The sequence below is a fragment of the Mustela putorius genome, unplaced genomic scaffold (assembly GCF_011764305.1).
Source record: "Mustela putorius furo isolate JIRA1106 unplaced genomic scaffold, ASM1176430v1.1 tig00000592_pilon_pilon_pilon, whole genome shotgun sequence".
Taxonomy (NCBI): domain Eukaryota; kingdom Metazoa; phylum Chordata; class Mammalia; order Carnivora; family Mustelidae; genus Mustela; species Mustela putorius.
The window spans coordinates 10276861-10297453 of record NW_025421426.1 but is presented as its reverse complement, the minus strand read 5'-3'; the positions used below and the strand labels follow the sequence as shown (position 1 = coordinate 10297453).

Below are 20593 nucleotides of genomic sequence, written 5' to 3'. Positions count from 1 at the left end.
CACGCGCTCCGCCCCTTGCTCATGCTCCTCCCACCCCAGTGACTCGGCAGCGCAGCAGGCGGTGGCTGCGCAGGCGCGGGGCACCGGCTTTGCCTCTCAAATGCCCTGTACCCGCCCCTCTCGGAAGCACGTGCGTGTACGTCATTTCCTGTTATTCTCCTCGCTTAATCCTCGGTGCTCCGCGGGTTCGCTGGGGACTGGAGTGTGGGGCGTGCCCGCTTCCTCTGTGTCAGGTGAGTGAGTAGGCGCTGTTCTTTGCAGTCGTCCAGTCGCCTCGCTTTCCAAGGTCTCCCTGGGTCTGGTGCTCGCCCCGGAGTCGCCATGGCAACGGAAATTCCGGGGACCGAGTGCGGGGTAGGGGGATCTTCGCGGCACCGGGACCCCGCTGAGCTCTTGGCCCGAGTCTCGGTGCGAAGGAACCCGACGGCCTGCAACATCTCCAGAGCTCGGACGCAAGCCCTCGTCTCCTGGCCTGCAGGGAAGCGGGGGAGGTTATCAGGCGCGGCCAGGGTCACGAACGTGAGGCCGGAATTGGAATGGCTATAATGCCTCCGTCTGACTTGAGACGACTGCTTTTACATATCTGGGCCTCAGTTTCTCCAATTGTTAAATGAGGAAGTGGACTTTATCAGCGAATCTCGTTTTTTTCAGACGCGGGCTGCTTGGAAAAGCTAGTGAGAACTCGACGGAGAAAGGCCCCTACACACTAAATTTTGCAAAAAGGTTTATGGGGCAGTTCACCTCACTAGGTGACTTTAAGGCATCTTTCCATTTGTAGGACTCTGACGGTTGCTCAGGTGAAGGGCAAAGAAGAGGTGATGTGTGCAACAGTTGCAATCACCACTCCCCCCACCCCCACCCCACCGCGTGCGGGTCCCCGGGACGGATTCTGTTGACATAGCGGTGCCTCTCCGCATTCACCGTACCCAGGTTAAACATTTGTATTTCTCCGAGCTTTGTGGAAGAGATGGCTTTCCTTAATAGAATTGGCTGGAGTTGGTTCTGGCCCAACACTAGGGTGAGGGTTGTTACCTGAGCCCAAACTAGGTCTTCTCAGCCCCTGATATTTAGGTATCGTCGCCAAAGTAGATAGGCTGATGGAAATAGTTTAGTCCGTCCAACTTAACTACAGCCAGACCTTGGAATGCCTGACCCATGTCTGGGAACGGAATCTACAGGTCGTTGTATAAGAATGTTAAACCTAAAGCATGTAGTCGGTTGTAGTTAAAACATTTTAAGTTCTCCTTGTTCCTACCAAAGCCTCATTAACCGACAAGGGATGGGGAAAAAATCTGTTAATTGTGAAGTTCCAACATCAAACCTAATAATGCTAATAATAATGGCTACCCTCTACCACGCAGCAGCAATGTACGTGTTCTCTCATTTAATATTCTTGTGATTTTATACATTTTACAGATGAGGATACTTGGGATTCAGATGTTAGATCCCTTGTCCTATCTAGCTCCCCTTGTGCTGTCACCCAGTGCTGGTAAGTGATTGAGTCAGGATTTAATCTGTCTCAAAAGCCTGTCCATCCACTGCTACCCATTTCTCAGCATCTCTTAGAAAAGAATAAATAAGAGGAAAATGGGCTGCATTTTTTTTTCCCCTCTGGAATTGCAGAGTGAGTTGCATCAAGACTAAATATGTGTTATTAAGCTGAAAATACTGCTTCTGGTAAAACTGCTGCATACTTGAAGGCAAGGACTATAGATCAGTCAGGAATCCCCGAAGCCCAGCAATTCCTGGAGGTTAGCTGCTAAATACAGTTTCGGTGAAATTTTCATTCTACCTTATTTCCTTCCATTATGGCATTAAATACTAACAAGCAAAAATTTTTTTAAGTGTTTCATGTAAGCCTATCTCCATCATAAAGTCAGATCCTTTCTGTGAATGTGGCTCATTACTCAGGGAGTATTTGGAAGGCAGGAACCTCTGGGGAATGTGTCTGAAGTCCATTAACTCACATGACCTGCCATGGCCTAAAATTTCAAGTTGTCACAGACAGGCCTGGCTCACTATGTGGCACTTCATGACAGAATGAGATAGAGAAGCTGAAAACATGTGATCTGAAGAAACAAAAATTATTATTGTATTATATTATTGCTAATGTATTAGGAACACTGGGAGGGTCTTTCCAACCCTGGAAAAAGCCCTGATTTATGTGCAGACTTTATGTACTTAGGAAATTGACTAGGTATTAACTTAATGCACATAGTAATATCATTTTATCAGAAAGCTATGGTAGCTGTAAAATTACTTTAGCAGTGCTTCCTATTCTATGTATCTTATAACTGATTGAATAGAGGACTTCATTTCGTCAAATTATACTGCAAAAATAATCAATATGCATGGAAGATAACTTTGATTTAAAAAAAAAAAAACTTTGGAAAAGGCAAGTTCAGAACCTTCAAAAAAATTTATTTTCCCAACCATGTGGCTGCCATCCTACCAGTTGGTAATCTGGTATAGTTGCAGTAAATGTTTCAAGGCTCAAGTACATTATTCTTTACCTTGAAAACAGTTTTAGAAATGACTTTGGAGTAGAGGATGGTGATGATAATGATCATTTGTATCTTGACGTACAAGGGCTGTCTCATCTAATCTTTGTAACCAACTTGCAAAGTAGTTGCTTTTATTTTGTCCGCTTTACGGCTGAGTAGACTAAGGTTCAGAGCAGCCAGATAACTCATCCAAGGTACATAGCTTGGAAGTGGCAGAATTGGGATTCAAATCTAGGCCATCTGACTCTACAACCCACCTTCCTGGTCACTGAGTTAGGCCACATTTCTTAGCCTCTACCCATCTTCCCTTACACACCCTAACTAGATCAGGCATACTTGCTTTCACCTGGGAACTACATTGGGCTTGAAGAATTGTGCTGCCTACGGTGTGGGACTGTGTTCCAGTTGCACTTGACTTGCCTGTTCTTGAACTTACGAGGCACATTTCCCTCTCAGGTCTTTTGTATTTGATGTTCCCTCTGCTTGGAACATTGTTACCCACAACTCCCCTCTTCATTCAAGTCTCTGCTCGTACCGGTTCCCCCATCAGGGCCTTTCCTGGTTACCCCAAAAGCCCCTTCATCTGTGGCCCTTGAACTGGCTTTATTTTTCATTATAGCACTTAGAGTACCTGGCAATATATATTTGTTACCACTCCCCTCACTGGAATAGAAGTGAGCTAAGAACAGAGACTGTCTCTTGTTTATCAGTACTTTCCTCTTTGACTTCTAGGTGATATTTCCCACAGTTTAGCCTTCTGAAAAAAAAATGGATGTGTCCTATAATTGACAGCTGTGTCCTGGTAACATTTATTTTTTTTTCTTGATGATACCTTCAATAAATGGGGAGTCTAAAATAGCAGTGTCTTAGAGCTGATGAAAATACAGCCTATGCCCAAGCCCCGAATGCTTGCCTGGCACAGAGTTGGCACTCAGTAATTCCTTGTCAAGTGAAAGCATTGAAAGTTCACCATGTGCCAGAAACTATTTAAATATTTTTAATCCTCCACCATTATCCTGTTATGAAATACTTCTGTTATCAAAGCAGTGCGGTAGTGCGGAATAAATGTGTGGTGTCCTTTTGGAAGTCTGCAGAGGGAAGAGAGCTGCGTCCTGGTCTCTGCCGTGGGACTGCAGTGTGTCTAGTAGCCTGGTTTGTCCCCAGTTCCTTCTCTTCTTTCTATAGACTTAAGTGAATACGTGCTGCTTGCCCTGTGCTGTGTATAAGCCAAGGCACAGGGTGCCCTGTGGGCCCCCGGAAGGGTTGTCTAACCCTGTCTGGAGATGTATGGGGATGTCTCAGACAAAGCTTTCTGGAGGAGGTTCTGTCTAAACTTGAAAGTCAGACATTGACCTGGGATGTGGGAAAGGACAAAGATGAGACTGGAGAGAGCCCAAGCCAACTCAAGGAGAGAGTCCTGTAAATAGCTTGCATTTTGCCCTTAAGCAAAATAGTGATGTGCCCGAGGACCATTTATGTCACTCTGGCAGCCTCTTAGAAAGTAGATGAGGGGGGCGCCTGGGTGGCTCAGTGGGTTAAAGCCTCTGCCTTCAGCTCAGGTCATGGTCCCAGGGTCCTGGGATCTAGCCCCGCATCGGGCTCTCTGCTCAGCAGGGAGCCTGCTTCCCCCTCTCTCTCTGCCTACTTGTGATCTCTTTCTGTCAAATAAATAAATAAAATCTTAAAAAAAAGAAGAAAAGAAAAGAAAGTAGATGAGGAAGGAGGGGGATGTAAGAAAGGCCAGTGTGTAGACATTTGAATTAATGTAAATGAAGACCAGAGCTAGAACAGTGGCTGGAGGGGGGAGAGGTACCTAAGGGGACACGGCATCTAAGATTAGTGGGTCTTGCCTGGGCATGCTGGTCAGAGATGTCTGGCCCGAGTGAATGAGTGGACAGTAGGTGGCGCCATTCACTAGGGAGGGCAATCCAGGAAGCCAGTAAAAACTTTGGGGCATTGGGGAGCGGGAGCTTGAAGTGCAGGTGATAGCAGGAATCCCATCTTGAAGCATCTTCATCTTAGAGGCTGTGTCAGGGGGCTTATTTTCAGAATCGTGGGGACTACGGAAGGGAAGAGAAATGACCATTTTATCTTAGAACGATTACTCTTGTAATTGGATGGCGCAGTGATCCGGGCCTGAGTTGGCAGCGATGGAAAGAGCAGGTGGCCGTAGGACTGGAGGGCAGGGTAGCAGATTGAAAGTTTAATACATCAGGCTTCCATGAGAGATTATATGTGAACAGGGTGGGCAGTGAGCGAAAGTGGATAATGAAAATCTGCTTTCTGGTCTGAGCCACTGATTAGGTATTGTTGCCTATTTCTGATGTGTCACCCCGCTGAATCCAGTTGGCAGTGAACAGATGGAAAACAACATTTAAATGGGGGATAATAATAAAAGCTCATACTCTTACAGCTCTTGCTGGCTATCAGCAAACTCAGTCTGATCCTCTCAACAGTCTGACGAGAGTACCATGATCACCTTCATTTTCCAAATGAGGAAATCGACAGAGAAGCACTGTAACTTTTCTGAGGTCACACAGCTAGGAAGTGGGGTCTGGAATTTGAACCAAGGCAGTCTTCAGACCGCTCTGCCTTCCTGCCTAGTGAGATCCTCTAAATGAGGAGCCGAGTTTACACTCACTAAACCTGAGAGATCTGTGGGGCAGCCCCGTGGAGGTATCCGAGGCTCAGGCAGATAAATGGGGCAGGATGGGGTCGGTCCGCACCTTATGTCCTGACTGTTGGATCCCGATGATGTATCACCTCCGCAAAACAACCACCGAAAACGTAAAGACTCAGGGTCTTTACAAGGCTGTTGAGCTAAATTTTTACGGACTCGCACTTACTGTATCTTCCAGTTCCCAGTGGGCGGTTTGAGTTCTTTAATTTGAGTTAAGTCTTGATAAGTCTTCAACTTACTCTACGTGTGAACTGCTGTGTGATGGTTTCCCGGCTCAGCCTAACTCCAGGAGTTCTTTCCTTGCACTGCGTGGTCTCTTCACCGGCCTGCCTTCTCAAGCGTTGACATTTAGCTATCATTTGTCAGGGTGTTTCTTCATTCTCTGCTATTACATTCGTGAGCGTCTAATTCTGCCTGGGGAAAAAGAAAATGTTTCACCGGAAAGGGGCACCTGTGTCCTCGGAAGCTGTTGGCTGTGAGGTCTTCTGCGTCCTTTCCTCATGGCCGTCTCTGTAGCCAGTCCCTCCCCTTCTCCCTGAGACCAGTCTTGACTCTGACACCACTTTGGTTCCCATCCTGCCCCCTGTTCTCAAGGGAACACTCCATTTTTCCATACATGGAGACACATAACGGTATCTTCTCGCATCCTTTAAAACATAAAAACTGAGAAAAAACCCAAACCCACAAAGTCCGCTTCTACCCAGATCCCCCCAAAGCTCCTGTCCTTAAAACCACAGTCAGTATCTCTACTTCTTTTCTTCTCTCTCTCTCTCTCTCTCTCTCCCTCTCCAGCCCACTACAGCCCAACTTCCATCCCCACCAAAACCCTTCCTGCCAAGGTCACAAGGAACTTCCTTGTTGCTGAATCTCGTGGCCTCTTTCTCAGTACTAGGGTGCTTGAGTTCTGAGTACTGACACTGGACATGACCTCCTTAACTCCAGTCCCCTTCTGGCTTCTGTGGCCCTGCTCTCAGCTGCTGCCCCCCCAGCTGCTGGTCCTCAGGGGTCTTGCCTCCAACTCCTCTCATCTCCTGTCCAGGATAATGCTCTTTCTGAGAGGAGAAAATCTGTGGCTCTCTTGGAAAAGATATCGGGCAGGTCACTCAGCAAACAGGAATGCTGAATAACCAGGCCTTCTCAGACCGGAGACCAGAGCCTCTGCCAGCTGCCAGGAATTCCCAGGCAGCTTCTCTGGGGCATCGTCATCAGAGTGATTTAGGCCCATTCTTCATTCTGTGCCCCTCGGCAATAGTCAAGTTCTTTGGCTCCTTCACGGCAGCAGATTTTACCCACTGCTGCTCTGGTCCAAAACCGTGCAACGTCCTGTGTTTCACTCCTCCCACCTGGATCTCAAACTCCATTCTGCCAGTCCTTGGCAGGGGGGGGGGTTCTCTTCCAGTTCATATACTGTTCTGCACAAATATACTCAGTATTTCAGGGTTTTCTCCCCTCTCCCTTCTCCTTCTATCCCAACTTCTACCCCAAGTGGGCAGGGGGGGTGCGCAGCAGACAAGCTTTGTGGTTCAGATGTGTTCCCTTCCTGTTGCTGGTCTTCCCTGCCATGTGGCTGCTCTAGACTTATCCCTTGGCATTGTGGATTCTGGGGGGGCCCGCCAAGACCGGGCCGGCCCGATTTCCTTCCCGAGCAGAGTCACGAACATTTCCAGGGTTTCTAATCGTGAGCTCTTTGTGTACCACAGCCCTCTCAGCTTGCCTCCTGACCTTGCCTCGTCCGCCCAGCACCTCCCTGGGGCAGGCGTACACTTCGGGATTTCCCACATGGCACACGGCGGAAGGGGAAGGAGAGAACTGCCCTTGTCTACCGCCTCACCTGGGGCTGCTTTTCCAGCCGAGGAGCCACCGTGGTGCTGCAGCCCAGCCAGCGGGAGTCTTCCGGAAAGGTCAGTGCTCTCCCTTGGCTCTGCTTAGGGAATGGGGCACCAGCCTCCTCCAAACCTAAGTGCCTCTGAGCCCCACACGGGGGATTGGGCCTTTAGGGAGGGCAGACCCGAACGCTTGTCCTGCTTTTTCTCCTGGGCAGGCCCAGAAGGCCATTGTCCGTCCCTTCCCGCCCTATGGGAGCTTTAATCTGACAGTGTGTCATCTTTGCACTGGGGCTGATAGGAGATCTCTGTCCTCTTACCCTCAACTTGTGTTCTTGATCTACAGAGCGTTAGGAAATTAGGAAATCTTTTTTCCTCACCCAAAAGCAAGATTTTAAGACTCTTATCTCACTATGGACTCAAGAAAATTGAATTTCATACTCAGAGCTGAGCAATGGCTCCCAAGCAGCAAAGGCCATTCACTAAATGGCCGGGGCAGTGCAGGCCTGCCGCTCTGCAGTATGGATTTGACCTCAAGAAATGTTCTCTCCTTTAGAGAGCCAGACACTTCGCCCAACTCACCAGACTCACCAGACTACAGAGAACGGGTAGGGCATTTCTCCAAAGGAAATGTGGGTTGCTATTACCCACAGAAAGGGATAGAGGGAACAGGAAGATGGAGACAGGAAATGTCTTCCACAGCTTTGGTGATAACTGTTCTTGACACGACTTCTCGATCTTCAGCCCATATGTTCCCGGTTGGGTGTCGCTCTCGGCCCGCAAGAACGACACGGAGACACGCGTGGAGGCAAACTTCTTTAATGGCTTCTTTTTATCTTCTTCCCCCTCTGGCGCAGCACAGCACGCAGCTCCCGCAGCTCCCGCTGGCCCGCTCGGGCGTCGCCACCGCCTCCAGGGCCGCGTGCCCTCCCTCGGCGCCCGCCGCCTCCGCCGCTGCCATGGTCCGGGCTGCGGCCCCCTCCGGCCAGCGCGGGGCAGCCTGGCTCCCGGCGGCCCGCCCCTCTACAAGTACATTCAAGCATATATACACCGGCAGCTTAGCCCGCCTAGCCAATCACCGCAGTGCTCATGCACCTCCCGCGTGAGTGGACCTAAATGAACAGCCAATCATATTCAGTCCCTTACAGCTCTTAGAGTAGGCCTCCTGTACTGGCTCCCGACAGTCCGGGAGCAAGGCTTCCTATCCCTTTCAAGGGTCCCTCTAGCTGGACTAAGAATCAGATTGACCTGAGACAGATTAACAGGAAGAAATCAAATTTAATAGTGTACACGCAGGGAATCTACACAGACAGGCAAAATGAGGTCTGTGTGCCATCCTGAACTAAAGCAAAGAGGGTCAGAGCCTGGGACTTCAGAGGAGACATATGTACCTCGTGGTGGGAAGAAAAGAGAATGTTGGTAATTAGATGTTTGTCCTGCCGTGCAGATGGGTAACTCACATAAACTTTATCTCTGCTGTTAACTCCCATTTTGGGAGAGACCCCCGGTTTAGATTCTTCTGTAGAGTTAAGGGAGGGGCAAAAGTTTCTCTTGACCCCATAGGGTCTCCATCACCTTTAGCTCATAATAATCTTCATGTCAAAATGGCCAGATTGGTGCGCCCTGTTTGCGACCCCTGACCCCACCACCGCACCTCTGTGTCCCCTGTCCTTCTGCTTATCTCCACGTGGATGTCCCACAACACCTGCTGAAATGAGATGTGTTCAGCATCTACCGGCCATGTTTCCCCTAAGCCTAGTCTTCTGGCCTTTCCTGATCCCTTTCCGTGTTACCAGATCAAACCGGATCTGACTGACCACCTCCCATCCATCTGGCCCCCAGGTAATTTAATACCCCTTGTACTTTGGAAGTATTTTTAATGTGTTATTATATTATTTTTGTCACAAAAGCTACTTTTAACAAAAGAAAAATGTACCTCTGTAGAAAATGTGGAAAATATCAAGAAGAAAAGTTTATGTTCAGCTCCAGCACTTGGCGATGACCATGGCGAGCATTTTGTCCCAGTGCCACAGAGAGCCTAAGAGCCAGACTGGCTCTGTTAGCGATCAAGCCTCCCGCCTGCCCCGTTGTGCAGCCCTGGACGTGCTGCCCGAGCCCCTGGGCCTCAGCGTGCTCCTCTGAGAAAGGGGGGTAATGCAAGTACCCACCTCAGAGGGCTTGGAGAGTGTTGCGTGAATAATGGGATGAGACCCTGCCTGGCTCCCAGCATCCAGTATGTTGTAGCTGCTATTGTTCTTATTATAAATGTATATATGTTAATTACTGATAAAGTGTGTTTACAGATTAATATTCTGCTTCTTTCCATTAACTATCGTAAACATTTTCTAGGTCACAAAATATTCCTCAAAAACGTGATTTTAATGACTGTATAATAGCCGATTACTTATATTCATGATTTCTTCTGTAGGTGACTTTTCCTCTATTTTTTGACAGTTGGGGTAGGTACATTTCTCTAATAACTCTGAGCTGAAAATGCTTATTATGTGTATATGTACAATTAAAGTGTGTGTATTTGTAAGTGTCTATATCTACATCTGACTATGAGTCTGATGGTTTCCTTAGAATAGGATTTTACACCTGAAGAAGGGACGAGCTATTTCAAGTTTCCAGTAAATGAGAAATTGCGTAAAGGCAAGGTTATCAAGCACACACACTCGGGCCACCGCACCACCGTCTCCAGCAGCGAGATGAGCTTGTTTATCTGCCATCGCTGACAGGGTCGCCTTTACCACATTTCACTGGGCTGGTAGGAGGCAGAACCTTGCCCTGGGTGCTTCTGCATACATTACTTTGTATAATGCCAATAAGTTAAGTGAGTGCTCCCCTAAGCCCTGGACAGACATACTAACTTTCTTCCTGTGGGTAGAAATATAATCCACAGTGCTGGAAATACACCCCATTGGGTTTTCTTGCTTCCTGGATTAGCATTTGGCACCTCTCCCTGGTGACAGAACAGGTTCCAGAGCCCAGTAAAAGGTTTGATGGGAACCTGGCTCAGGTAAGGTACTAGCTTAGTTAGACGGACCCATTTTCTGGACTCTTGTGTGTCCTTCTCAACCTATAGCAGCATACTGCAAATCTCTCACGATATTTCAGGTTTGGATTTCCATTCAGTGTCTTCTGTCTTGTACTGACCCCAGGAGTGTTACTCTAACCCCACAGGAAGAGAGCTAGAGTTTTATTTTGCCAAAATAAAACCAACAAACATTTTTAAGTGTTTTCTATTTTATGAAATGCGTTTGCAAACGTGATTCCTTTGAACCTCAAAACAATCCTGGGAGTTAGGTACATTTACCTCCATTTAACAGATGAGGCCCAGAGAGGAGAAGCCAGTGGTTGAGCTGGTGAGTTATAGGGTTGGTTGGCTGGTTGGCCTCTGATGCTGTCTTGGGATTTTCGACATGCAGGGCAAGACTTTAAGCCAGGTTTCCTTGCTCCAGGTGAGAGCAGGCAGGACTCCAACCATGGTCCCTCTCTTTTTCTTCTGGTTTCCTTTTCTTCTTTTGATTTTTATCTTTATTATTTTGCAACATCCTTGTTATAAAATGATACAAGTGATTCTGAAATATTTAAAGTAGAGATGGATCTCTCTGTCAAATAAATAAATAAAATATTAAAGTAGAGATGGAAAATCCCAGATGTTCCCCCGCACCTCCTCCATCCTACTCTACAGAAAGATAGCCACAGTTTGTGGTTTAGTGCACTTTCTTCCAGGCTTTAAAAACATGTATCCAGGGGTGCCCGGGGGGCTCAGTGGGTTGGACCTCTGCCTTTGGCTCAGATCGTGGTCTTGGGGTCCTGGGATCGAGCCCTGCATCGGGCTCACTGCTCAGCGGGGAGTCTACTTCCCCCTCTCTCTCTGCCTGCCTCTCTGCCTACTTGTGATCTCTGTCTGTCAAATAAATAAAATCTTTTTTAAAAACCACATATCCATATGTATTTTGATGCAGGTATTTTTCTACACACACACATACGCGCGCACACACACACACTTACTCATACAATTTTGTTCTTTACATTTTACAAAAATGTTCTATACACTCTCCTGCACCTTGCTTTTTTCCCCCATAATAATATTTTTTAAGATTATTTATTTATTAGAGAGAGCAAGAATGGGGGCGGAGCAGGGAGAGAGGGACAGGCAGCTCCCTGCTAGGCAGGGAGCCTGACAGGACTCGATCCCAGGACCCTGAGATCATGACCTGAGGCAGATGCCCAACTGACTGAGCCCCCCAGGTCTCCCCACAAAGCCCCCAATAACAATTTTGTCTTGAAGACCTCTCTGTATCAGACCTAATTCAGTTGTATGTCTGGACATGTTGCAGCCAGATAGATAGATATTTAACCAATTTCCTACCAATGTTATTTATATTATTACCTGTTTTTAAAATATTACCAAGAGTGCTGCATTAACCATGAGTGCCATTATCCATTATTATCATTAGTGCTTATTGAACAAGTTTGTACTCCTGTAAACGTAAACTCTACATTTGTGTCCTTGTGACACAAAATTCTTTTTTAAAGATTTATTTATTTGGTAGAAGAGAGAATGCGCAGGAAGAGGGGCAGAGGAAGAGGGGCAGAGGAAGAGGGAGATGCAGCCTCCCTGCTAAGCAGGGAGCCCGACAATGTAGGGCCCGAATCTGGGACCCCGAGATCATCGCCTGAGCCCAAGGCAGGTGCTTAACTGAGCCACTCAGGTGCTCTGTGACACACATTTTAATATCTGATAAGTATGCTAAACTGCCAGATTCCACTCCCACCAGTGGTGTTTGGGGTGTCCATTTGCCTACAGTGGTTCTTGGCAAAGGGTCACTTTGCACCTCCCCGCACCCTAGCCATTTGACAATGACTGGAGATACTCTTGGTTGTCACAGCCCAGGAGGTAGCGCTGGAGATATTGGGGTTGGGGGGGGCAGGTAAAGGCCAGGGTTGCTGCTAAAGGTCGTAGTGTAGCACAGGAGAGCCGCCACCACAAAGAAAATTATGTCTGGAGTGCTGAGGTTCAAAAACCCTGGCCTACACCCTTGCCAGTGCTGGAGTTGGCCATTTTTTTAAGCTTGCCTATCTGGTAGTCTAAAAAATGATACCTTCTTTTATTTTGTATCTGTTTAGGAAAATGGAATTATATTTACTTCTTACATTATGTGTTATTTGAATTTGTTACGATTAATGTGTAGTATTTTTATAATTTTCTCGCAAAGCCACTGAAGATTTTTTTTTTTAAATCAACACCTCTTTGATTATTACTATGCAGTCTGTTCTTAAGATTTAGTCGTATAAGTGCCTGTCTCTTGTCTTTTCCCTGGTAAGGTGTAGAAAGAACTCCTCAGGGTGGCCCTTGAGAACCTTTCAGTGCTTCAGGTTAAAGTCTCTCATCCTCTGGCCTTCAGAATTTCCCTGCTGCACTTCCAAAACACCTTTTCCCAGGGGACACCCAAACCCAGGAACCGCCTCCGAGAATCATCTTAGCCCAGACATACTCTTTATCACAGACCAGGGCCCCATAATGAAATGTATTCTGTAGTTGACCTTAGGACACCCAAAATAGCCACCGTGGACCCATCTGCCCAAGATGCCAGAAAAAAAAAAGAAAAAAAAATCCTTATGCTTATTTCTCAGCTATGAAACCTGAGATACATTCACCCTGTGAATTTTGTAGCCTGTCACAGCGGAGTCCGGTCCTTGGTGCTTCTGCAGAGCCTGAAGCCACTGCCATAGCTTCTGGGGCAGTGTGAAAGCTTTCATATTCCGCCTGCTGGATCCTGTCAAATGGGAAGTGAGTGGATCCTGGTCCTAAACCCTGCTCAGCATAGCAAGGACTCCTGGAGAAGTGGCCTGCACCTTGTACTTGGCTCAGAAAAGCCAGAACCAGACTGGAGGAAGTGTCCATGAAGAACTTCTCAGCGATCCTGGATGCTCCCAAGAAAATATCCCATGTGGCAGAAATGGCACAGACTTGCCTGCAGCCTTTGCAGATTACCCAACATCAGACTTTCTTTTCTTTTCTTTTTTTAAGATTTTATTTGTTTATTTTACAGAGAAAGATCACAAGCAGACAGGCAGGCAGAGAGAGAGAGGGAGAAGCAGGCTCCCTGCTGAGCAGAGAGCTCGATGCGGGGCTTGATCCCGGAACCCTGAGATCAGGACCCGAGCCGAAGGCAGAGGCTCAACCCACTGAGCCACCCAGGTGCCCCTAACAGCAGACTTTCAAAGTGGCCCTGGTGCCAGGGACAGGCTTCCACCAGAAGTTCTGTACATTTGATCTGTAGCCTGTTGTGGTTTTCCAGTAAGCAACGGCATATGTGCAGGCTACCTGGTCTGATGGCTCTCTCTATTCTGGAGTATACAGAAATCCTGCCTGAGAAATGAAATAGCCAACCCATGAGGCCATGAATGCCTGAGACAGCCCTGCATTGCTGATCTAGTGAGAGAAAGCAGTAAGGGGTTCCCAGTGGGAAGGACAGGGAGTGATGTACAAGAAAGAACACCTGGGGCACCTGGGTGGCTCAGTCGGTTGGTCAGGTGTCTGAGTTCTGGTCAGGTAATAAACCCAGGGTCCTGGCGCTGATCCCTGAGTGGGGCTTCCTGCTCAACGGGGAGTCTGCTTCTCCCTCAGCCCCTCCTCCGGCGCCTGTTCTGTCTCTCTCAAATAAATAATTAAAATCTTTAAAAAGGAAAATTTTAAAAAAAGAACACCCACCTGCAAGGCAGGGCCTGAGTTCTGCTCTTGCCTCATCTATCCTGGGACAGATAAGTCACTTTATTTCTCTGGGTCTCAGCTTCCTTTTTACGTAGTTATTGGGAGCATTTACTCTGTTCTTCCATATGCAGTTTTCTCAAATAATAACATCGCCACCTAGGTAAAGCTGGCTAAAATAAGAGATCTAAAATAGAGTTTAAGGAGCACCCCGGTGGCCCAGTGGGTTAAATCCTCTGCCTTCAGCTCAGGTCATGATCCCAGGGTCCTGGGACTGATCCCTGAGTGGGGCTTTCTGCTCAGTGCAGAGCCTGCTTCCCCCTCTCTCTCCCTGCCTGCCTCTCCCTACTAATGATCTCTGTCTGTCAAATAAATAAATAAAAATCTTTTAAAAAATAAAATAGAGTTTGAAACCAATCCAATGCCTGCAGGTCAGTTTTTCTTGTTCAAAAGTAATAGATGTTCAGAACAGAAAAAAGGTCACACCGAGCACAATTTAGATCATGGAGAACATCACCTGGAGACCATGCTGTTGGCATCTTGTTGGGATCCTTCCAGATAAGACATCCCTAACTCGCTCCATTGGTGGGTGGGCTTTGCGGAGGAGAGTCCCTGAATGATTTAATGACCGTCCCCCTTCATGGGCCATTTAGGATCTAGGAGTTGTTTTTCCATCGCCAAGAATGTCAGGCAGATAAAACTGGATGAAAAAGAATTAGCACTTAATGAGAAAGCAAGCAGAAAAATGGACAATTTGAACACCTGACAAAGATGCTTTAAAGGGCACGAAGGGATGCCAGATTATCCCACAGCGTTCAAAAGTTGCCAATGAGAGACAAATAGATTAATGTTCATGTTCAGCCATTTGCGTTTAAGTTAACAAGTATTTACTGGACAGATGCTACTGTATCTGTGCCAGGTGCTGAGGACTCTGCAGGCAGCTCAGCCGCTGACCTCACGGCTTTCAAACTAGTGGAGACCAAGATGGAAATGATTTCACACACCAACAGTCATCTGTGTTTAAGCAAACTGCCTTCATGCGTGATTGGTGCATCAGAACCCTGGGTCATCTCCCTCCCCGGGCTCTTCTTGACTCCGCCTCCCCACCTTCTGGGTCTCAGCTCAATCCAGATATTGCCTCTGAGTGCCCCTGCATGAAGGCCATTCTGTCCTCTTTGGGGAACAGGAAGCTTACGACCCTCGATTTGGCCCCCGCTTCTCTGAAAATTTCCCTATGTTGAACTGCAACCCTCTTCCCTGTAGCTTCCTCTGATTGGCCCCAGAACCTCACAAGACAGGTCTGCTCTATTCTCCAACCTGCAGATCTAAAGAGCTTTAGATCTTCAGGTGGAGCGCCCAATCCCATAGTCTGCCCCCAAGACAGTACCCAGCATCTGTGACGTCCTTCCCTGGCAGAAAGGACCTGCGAGTCCCCTGTCGATTCATCAGACCATGCGCATGCCCAGACCAAACAAAGTGTCCACGAACAGATGGTCACGGCAGCGAGGCCCAGACCTTTGAGGGCAGATTATGCTAGTGACACTAGAAAACCTCCTGCAAGCTTCGGGAGGGTAGCTGGGGGTGGAGAGAAGGCGAGCCAGCGCTGATTGGAGGACCTAATCGGCTGTCCTTCCAAAAAAGAGCCTGTGTGCCTAGAGTGGGCGCTTATCTCCCGGGGATTTTAATTCAGCAGGTCTAGGGGAGAACCCGAGATTCTGCTTATAAGCTTCCAGAGATGTGCTGATACTTCAGAGGCCACTTTGAGTAGCAGAGCCCTAGGGCAATGGTATCAGAATACCCTGGAGGAGCTTTAAAAATATGGAAAGTTGGGCTTACCCCAAACCTACTCATCAGTCTTCTGGTCCATTTATTGAGAAGGTCTCATCCTAGACTGTGCATTAGACTCACTTGAAGAGTTTTTAAAGTGCTGACTCAATTACTGATCTCTCTCTCTCTCTCTCTCTCACTGCTTTAGTTTGAACAACTTACCAGCCTAATTTGGTGTGGGAGCAGAGGGTCCCAGCCCTGGCTGCACATTAGAGTCACGTGGGAGTATATAAAATGTCAACTTCAGGACCCCTCCCAGCAGGCCCGCTGAATCAGAAATCCGGGGGTGAGGGCCAAGAGATCAGCATTTCACGAAGCTCCCCAGATGATACAGCCCCTGGTACAGAGCCTGAGAGAAGAATCCTCTGGGGTTCTGGATGAAAATACAGGTCACCACACTCTCCCCCAAACATTCTGGGACTTTTATGTTTAACAAGTACCATGGCTGATTCTTAGGAAACAGCAAGGTTGGGAAACACTTGGGTGGAGGAAAGGTCCTTGGATGGGAGTCAGAAAATCTGACAGTGCTTTTTGCTGCAAGACTTCTCACAGGTCACTAAGGCTCTCTGAGATTCATTTCTTCATCTGTAAAATGCAGAGGATGGTAATGGCTTGGGGCAGAGATGGATAACTGCCCCCGGGGTCTGCATAGCTGGTCTACAGGACAGTTCCTGTTGGAAACTCACAAGCCAGAGACTGCATTCCCCAGCTCTCCTCTGCATTTTGGTGAGGTGGCCACAGCACTGAGTTCTGGCCAGTGGAGCAAGGGTGTAAGGAGAGCTGCTACCATTAAAACCTCCCACAGGTCCTCTGCTCTCTGTCTTCATTATGTGCCCACTGGATTGCGGTGCCCTGGGTGATCTCGGAAGCCACATGGAAAAGCTGACCGCGAAACTCCCTGCCCTCCCCCCCGCCCACCTACTACCAATTGGACTTTGTGGGAGTGAAAAATAAACGTCTGCATAGAGCCCCTGTGGTTTCTCTCTTTCAGCAGCTCGTGCTGTGTTAACTACCATACTGCCCCTAGGATTGTGGCAAAAATTATCTCGTGCATATTGGGTATTTACCCTAAAGATACAAATGTAGTGATCCAAAGGGACACATGCACCCGAATGTTTATAGCAGCAATGTCCACAATAGCCAAACTATGGAAAGAACCTAGATGTCCATCAACAGATGAATGGATCAAGAAGATGTGGTATATATACACAATGGAATACTATGCAGCCATCAAAAGAAATGAAATCTTGCCATTTGCAACAACATGGATGGAACTAGAGCGTATCATGCTTAGCGAAATAAGTCAAGCAGAGAAAGACAACTATCATATGATCTCCCTGATATGAGGAAGTGGTGATGCAACATGGAGGCTTAAGTGGGTAGAAGAATAAATGAAACAAGATGGGATTGGGAGGGAGACAAACCATAAGTGACTCTTAATCTCACAAAACAAACTGAGGGTTGCCGGGGGGAGGGGGTTTGGGAGAAGGGGGTGGGATTATGGACATTGGGGAGGGTATGTGATTTGGTGAGTGCTGTGAAGTGTGTAAACCTGGTGATTCACAGACCTGTACCCCTGGGGATAAAAATATATGTTTATAAAAATAAAAAAAATTAAAAAAAAAAAAAATTATCTCGTGCAGAGGCTGCAAACTGACAATGCAAGGGCTTAGATTCAACCGATAGATATATTTTGTTATTTCTGTGCCAGCCAGGTTTTTTCTTTCTTAACACATTTTAAAATGAGAGATTTCACATGAACATCTGAATCTCCAGGTTCTGGAAAACCTGGAATGGTTGGCAGCCATGCTTGCAGTCCTCTCCGGGAGGGACTGGCTGGAACAGGGAGCAGCCAGCTGTGGGACCTGTGCTCTCCTAATCTGCCATGCTCCCCACCACACCCTTGCGGCATTTCTGGGGTCCCCGTGGCTTCCTGAGCCAGCAGGCCCTCAGGTAATAGATGTAGACATTAGATGCAATCACTGTTGGATGGAATTAGATGATTAGATGCAATTCACAGCAGATTTCTTCAGGCGACTTCTAACTCCCAGGAGAACCATTCATCCTGCCCAAAACTTGGAAGCAAAATGTCCTGAGTCGTTCTTTCAGGGTGAAGGATGTCCTCCACCCCCACTCCGGCCCACCCATGGCTGTGGCCTGTTCGGGGTCTGCTGTGGAGGCAGTGGTATGTGGAGAGAAGGGGCTCGGGTCAAGTAGACCCGGCTCCCAAGCCCAGCTCTGCTGCTTCCTAGTTGGTGACCGGGGGTCAGGCAGTTTGTGTTATTTATTTTAGAGAGAGCATGAGTCGGGGGAGGAGGGGCGAAGGGAGAGAGAGAATCTCAAGCAGACTCCACATGGGGCCCAGTCTCATGACCCTGAGATCATGACCTGAGCCAAAATTAAGAGTCGGACACTTCCTCGATGGAGACACCCAGACGCCCCACCATGTGACCGCCTTGGCTGACTATCCTTCTATAACTTACATAGTTTAAAAATTGAATGGTGTATACTTTTTTGGTAACCTGCTTTTTTTTCTTTTTATATTTTAAGTATTCTAGTAACCCTTGCTAAATAGAATTTTTAGAGTAGCTCATGTAATTTTAACCTGTTTTTAATTGTGACCTTTATATTGTACTCTTGCTCATTTAGTAGATGTAAATTGTTCCATGTCTGTATGGTATGGACATACTCGATGTATCTAATCCCCTATTGTGTGGACACTTAGAACTCCATTTTCTATGGACTTGGGTATTAGTGCTTGACTTTGGGCTAATATCATTCACCTGAGCATCAGTTTCCCTATCCGTGTTATCAGGATAGTAACAGTATCACTTCACTTGAGATAACGACTAAAAAGTGCTTAGCACAGTGTCTGGCACATGGGAAACCCTCCTAGCTGTTATTGTAATAACATATGCATTATAATCCACCAGTAGAAGGCCCAAGTGAGAAGTTCCCCAAGGCTCTCCATCTCACTGTGTACTGAGTTCACATTCAAGGCAAGCTTTTGGTGGCTGAGTCCATCCCTGGTTCACATGCAGAGGTCAGGAGAAATTCCATCACCAGCAAGGAACAGCTAGTCTCCAGGGTGAATTAATAGGTTGGAATGTCAGTATATGTGTTTCAGGCGTTTTCAGACTTCTGGCACCCAAACTGGGTGTTATTTCCCTGATGAAAAGTCTCCAGTGACTTCCCAGTGCCCTCAGCATGATGTGGTAACTCCCAAAGGTGATTTAACAGAACTGGCATGACCACAGAGCCTCATCTCTCCCTCTGTCTCCAGCCAGGTGAACAGCAGTGGGTCCCTGAAATACCGTACCCTCGCTGTCACCTCTGTGCTCTGTGCCTGCTCCGTCCTCTGCCTGGAGTATGCATCCTTTCCTGTCTACTCTTCATCTGGCTAATTCCTCTTCATTCTTAAAGTTTCTGCTCAGAGGTCCCTGAGCAGATACTGACAGTACCCTACCTGTCCCCTACTTTTACCATGTCTGTGCACACCGGCTGACCCCCAGCGGGCAGCACCCACATTTATTGCCTGAGGGCCTTTTAGTGACTGGAAGCCACTGCCAACCTCAGAGCAGGCTTGAAATGCTGAGGAATTAGCACTCCCTACCAGGAGCAGCCTTCCAACAATGACTGACAAGACTTGGTGTATAAATACCCTGGCTTTCTTCCTCCTCTAAGTGCTTTACACCAGCCTCAGAATTTCCCTGTGGGATTAAGCCCCAGGCACCCATGGTACTCACTTGCCTGACAGTACACCTTCCCAGGCTGCCTTTCTTGTCTGTGTTATTCCCCCACTTGCCTCCCAGAATTGCCTTCTCCCAAATTAACTGATTGTCCTTCAATTCTTGGGACCTGCTTCAGAGGAACCCATACTGAAAGCCACCAACTCCTGAGAGCCTTCCCTTGCATGTCCAGGCACATGCCCCTTCCCAGCTCGGCCACAGTCCCTGTCTTTACCCCAGCACAGCACTCATCACATTGGGGTATAACTGCCCAGGTCCACTCAGAAACATAGACTGTTTGCTGGGAAAGAAATTAAAATGGATCTGAAATAGTTTAAAAGATGAAACTCAAAGAATACCAGCTGATAAATGCACCTGAAAGGGCAAAATCAGGAAATCATTTTACAGCCTGGATAACTGGTCCAGCCAAGGACCATCCGTGGATGAGAAACTTAAGGTCCCGGTAGGAAGAGGAAAATGGACATTTAACATGGAGAGTGGTGGTCACTACCTTAAATCACACATGGCATCATTAATAGTGGGACCCCAAGACATTGTGGATCTCCAGACTCAAGGCAAAATGAAGCACACAGCTCCACCCACAAAGGGTTCATTAAATTCTTGCCCCCAAATGCTTTACCTGAGTCAAGACTATCCTTTAGACCTAAGTACTAGTTTATAGGAAACCCAGAGGAGAGTAAAACAAGTTAAAAGGTGCTGCAATGGTCAGACCCCCAAGCAGAACATTGTACAGGAAAACTCCGTGAGTTAACATCGTGGGCAGAAAATATAAATGAATGAGGACCATTTTCCATAAAGGTAACAACAGAATTCATGGCATGGTCCCTGTGTGGATGGATCCTGGTTCAAACTCGCTATGCAGACATTTCTCATACAACTGGAGAAATGGGAATATGACCTAGATAATCAGGGCCTTATCGTCAATTTTTTGAATGTGAAAAGTGCATTTATGCAAGAAAATGACTTACTTAATACTGAAGCATGTCATGGATGAAGTATCATGATGCCTTTAATTTGTTTCAAAATACTTTAAACCCTCCTTCCAAATTAAACAAACATGGCAAAGGTTAACCAATGATTGTATTTCATTGAAGGATATATGGGTGTTCATTGAGCTGTTTTGTTTGCTGTCATATGTGTGAAAATTTCTTTATCGTAAAAACTCAGAGAAGCAGATAAAGAAACACAATATACATTTCTCACCCAGAGATTCAAAATGAAAAAAAAAATATATATATATATATGTTTAAAATATGCTGAGTTGGCAAGGATGCAGGGAAATGTTTTGT

At 47.1% G+C, this 20593-nt stretch overlaps 1 protein-coding gene across 10 annotated transcripts; it reads left to right on the top strand.

Moving 5' to 3' along the window:
- On the top strand, positions 1–16700 carry LOC123392622 (acrosin-like). 10 transcript variants are annotated; one of them, XM_045082173.1, is made up of 4 exons: positions 1–233; positions 1417–1489; positions 6885–7085; positions 7870–9559. In XM_045082173.1, exons 1-4 carry the CDS (start codon positions 101–103, stop codon positions 8111–8113), a joined length of 651 nt encoding a protein of 216 aa, XP_044938108.1. In that variant the 5' UTR covers positions 1–100; the 3' UTR covers positions 8114–9559. The 10 variants fall into 10 exon arrangements, 7 of the variants coding, with proteins under 7 accessions (XP_044938108.1, XP_044938109.1, XP_044938110.1 ...); XM_045082174.1 differs by having other exon boundaries at positions 7865–9559; XR_006607368.1 differs by lacking the exon at positions 1417–1489 and having other exon boundaries at positions 67–233; positions 7865–8849; positions 8952–9559.
- The last annotated feature ends 3893 nt before the right edge of the window (positions 16701–20593 follow it).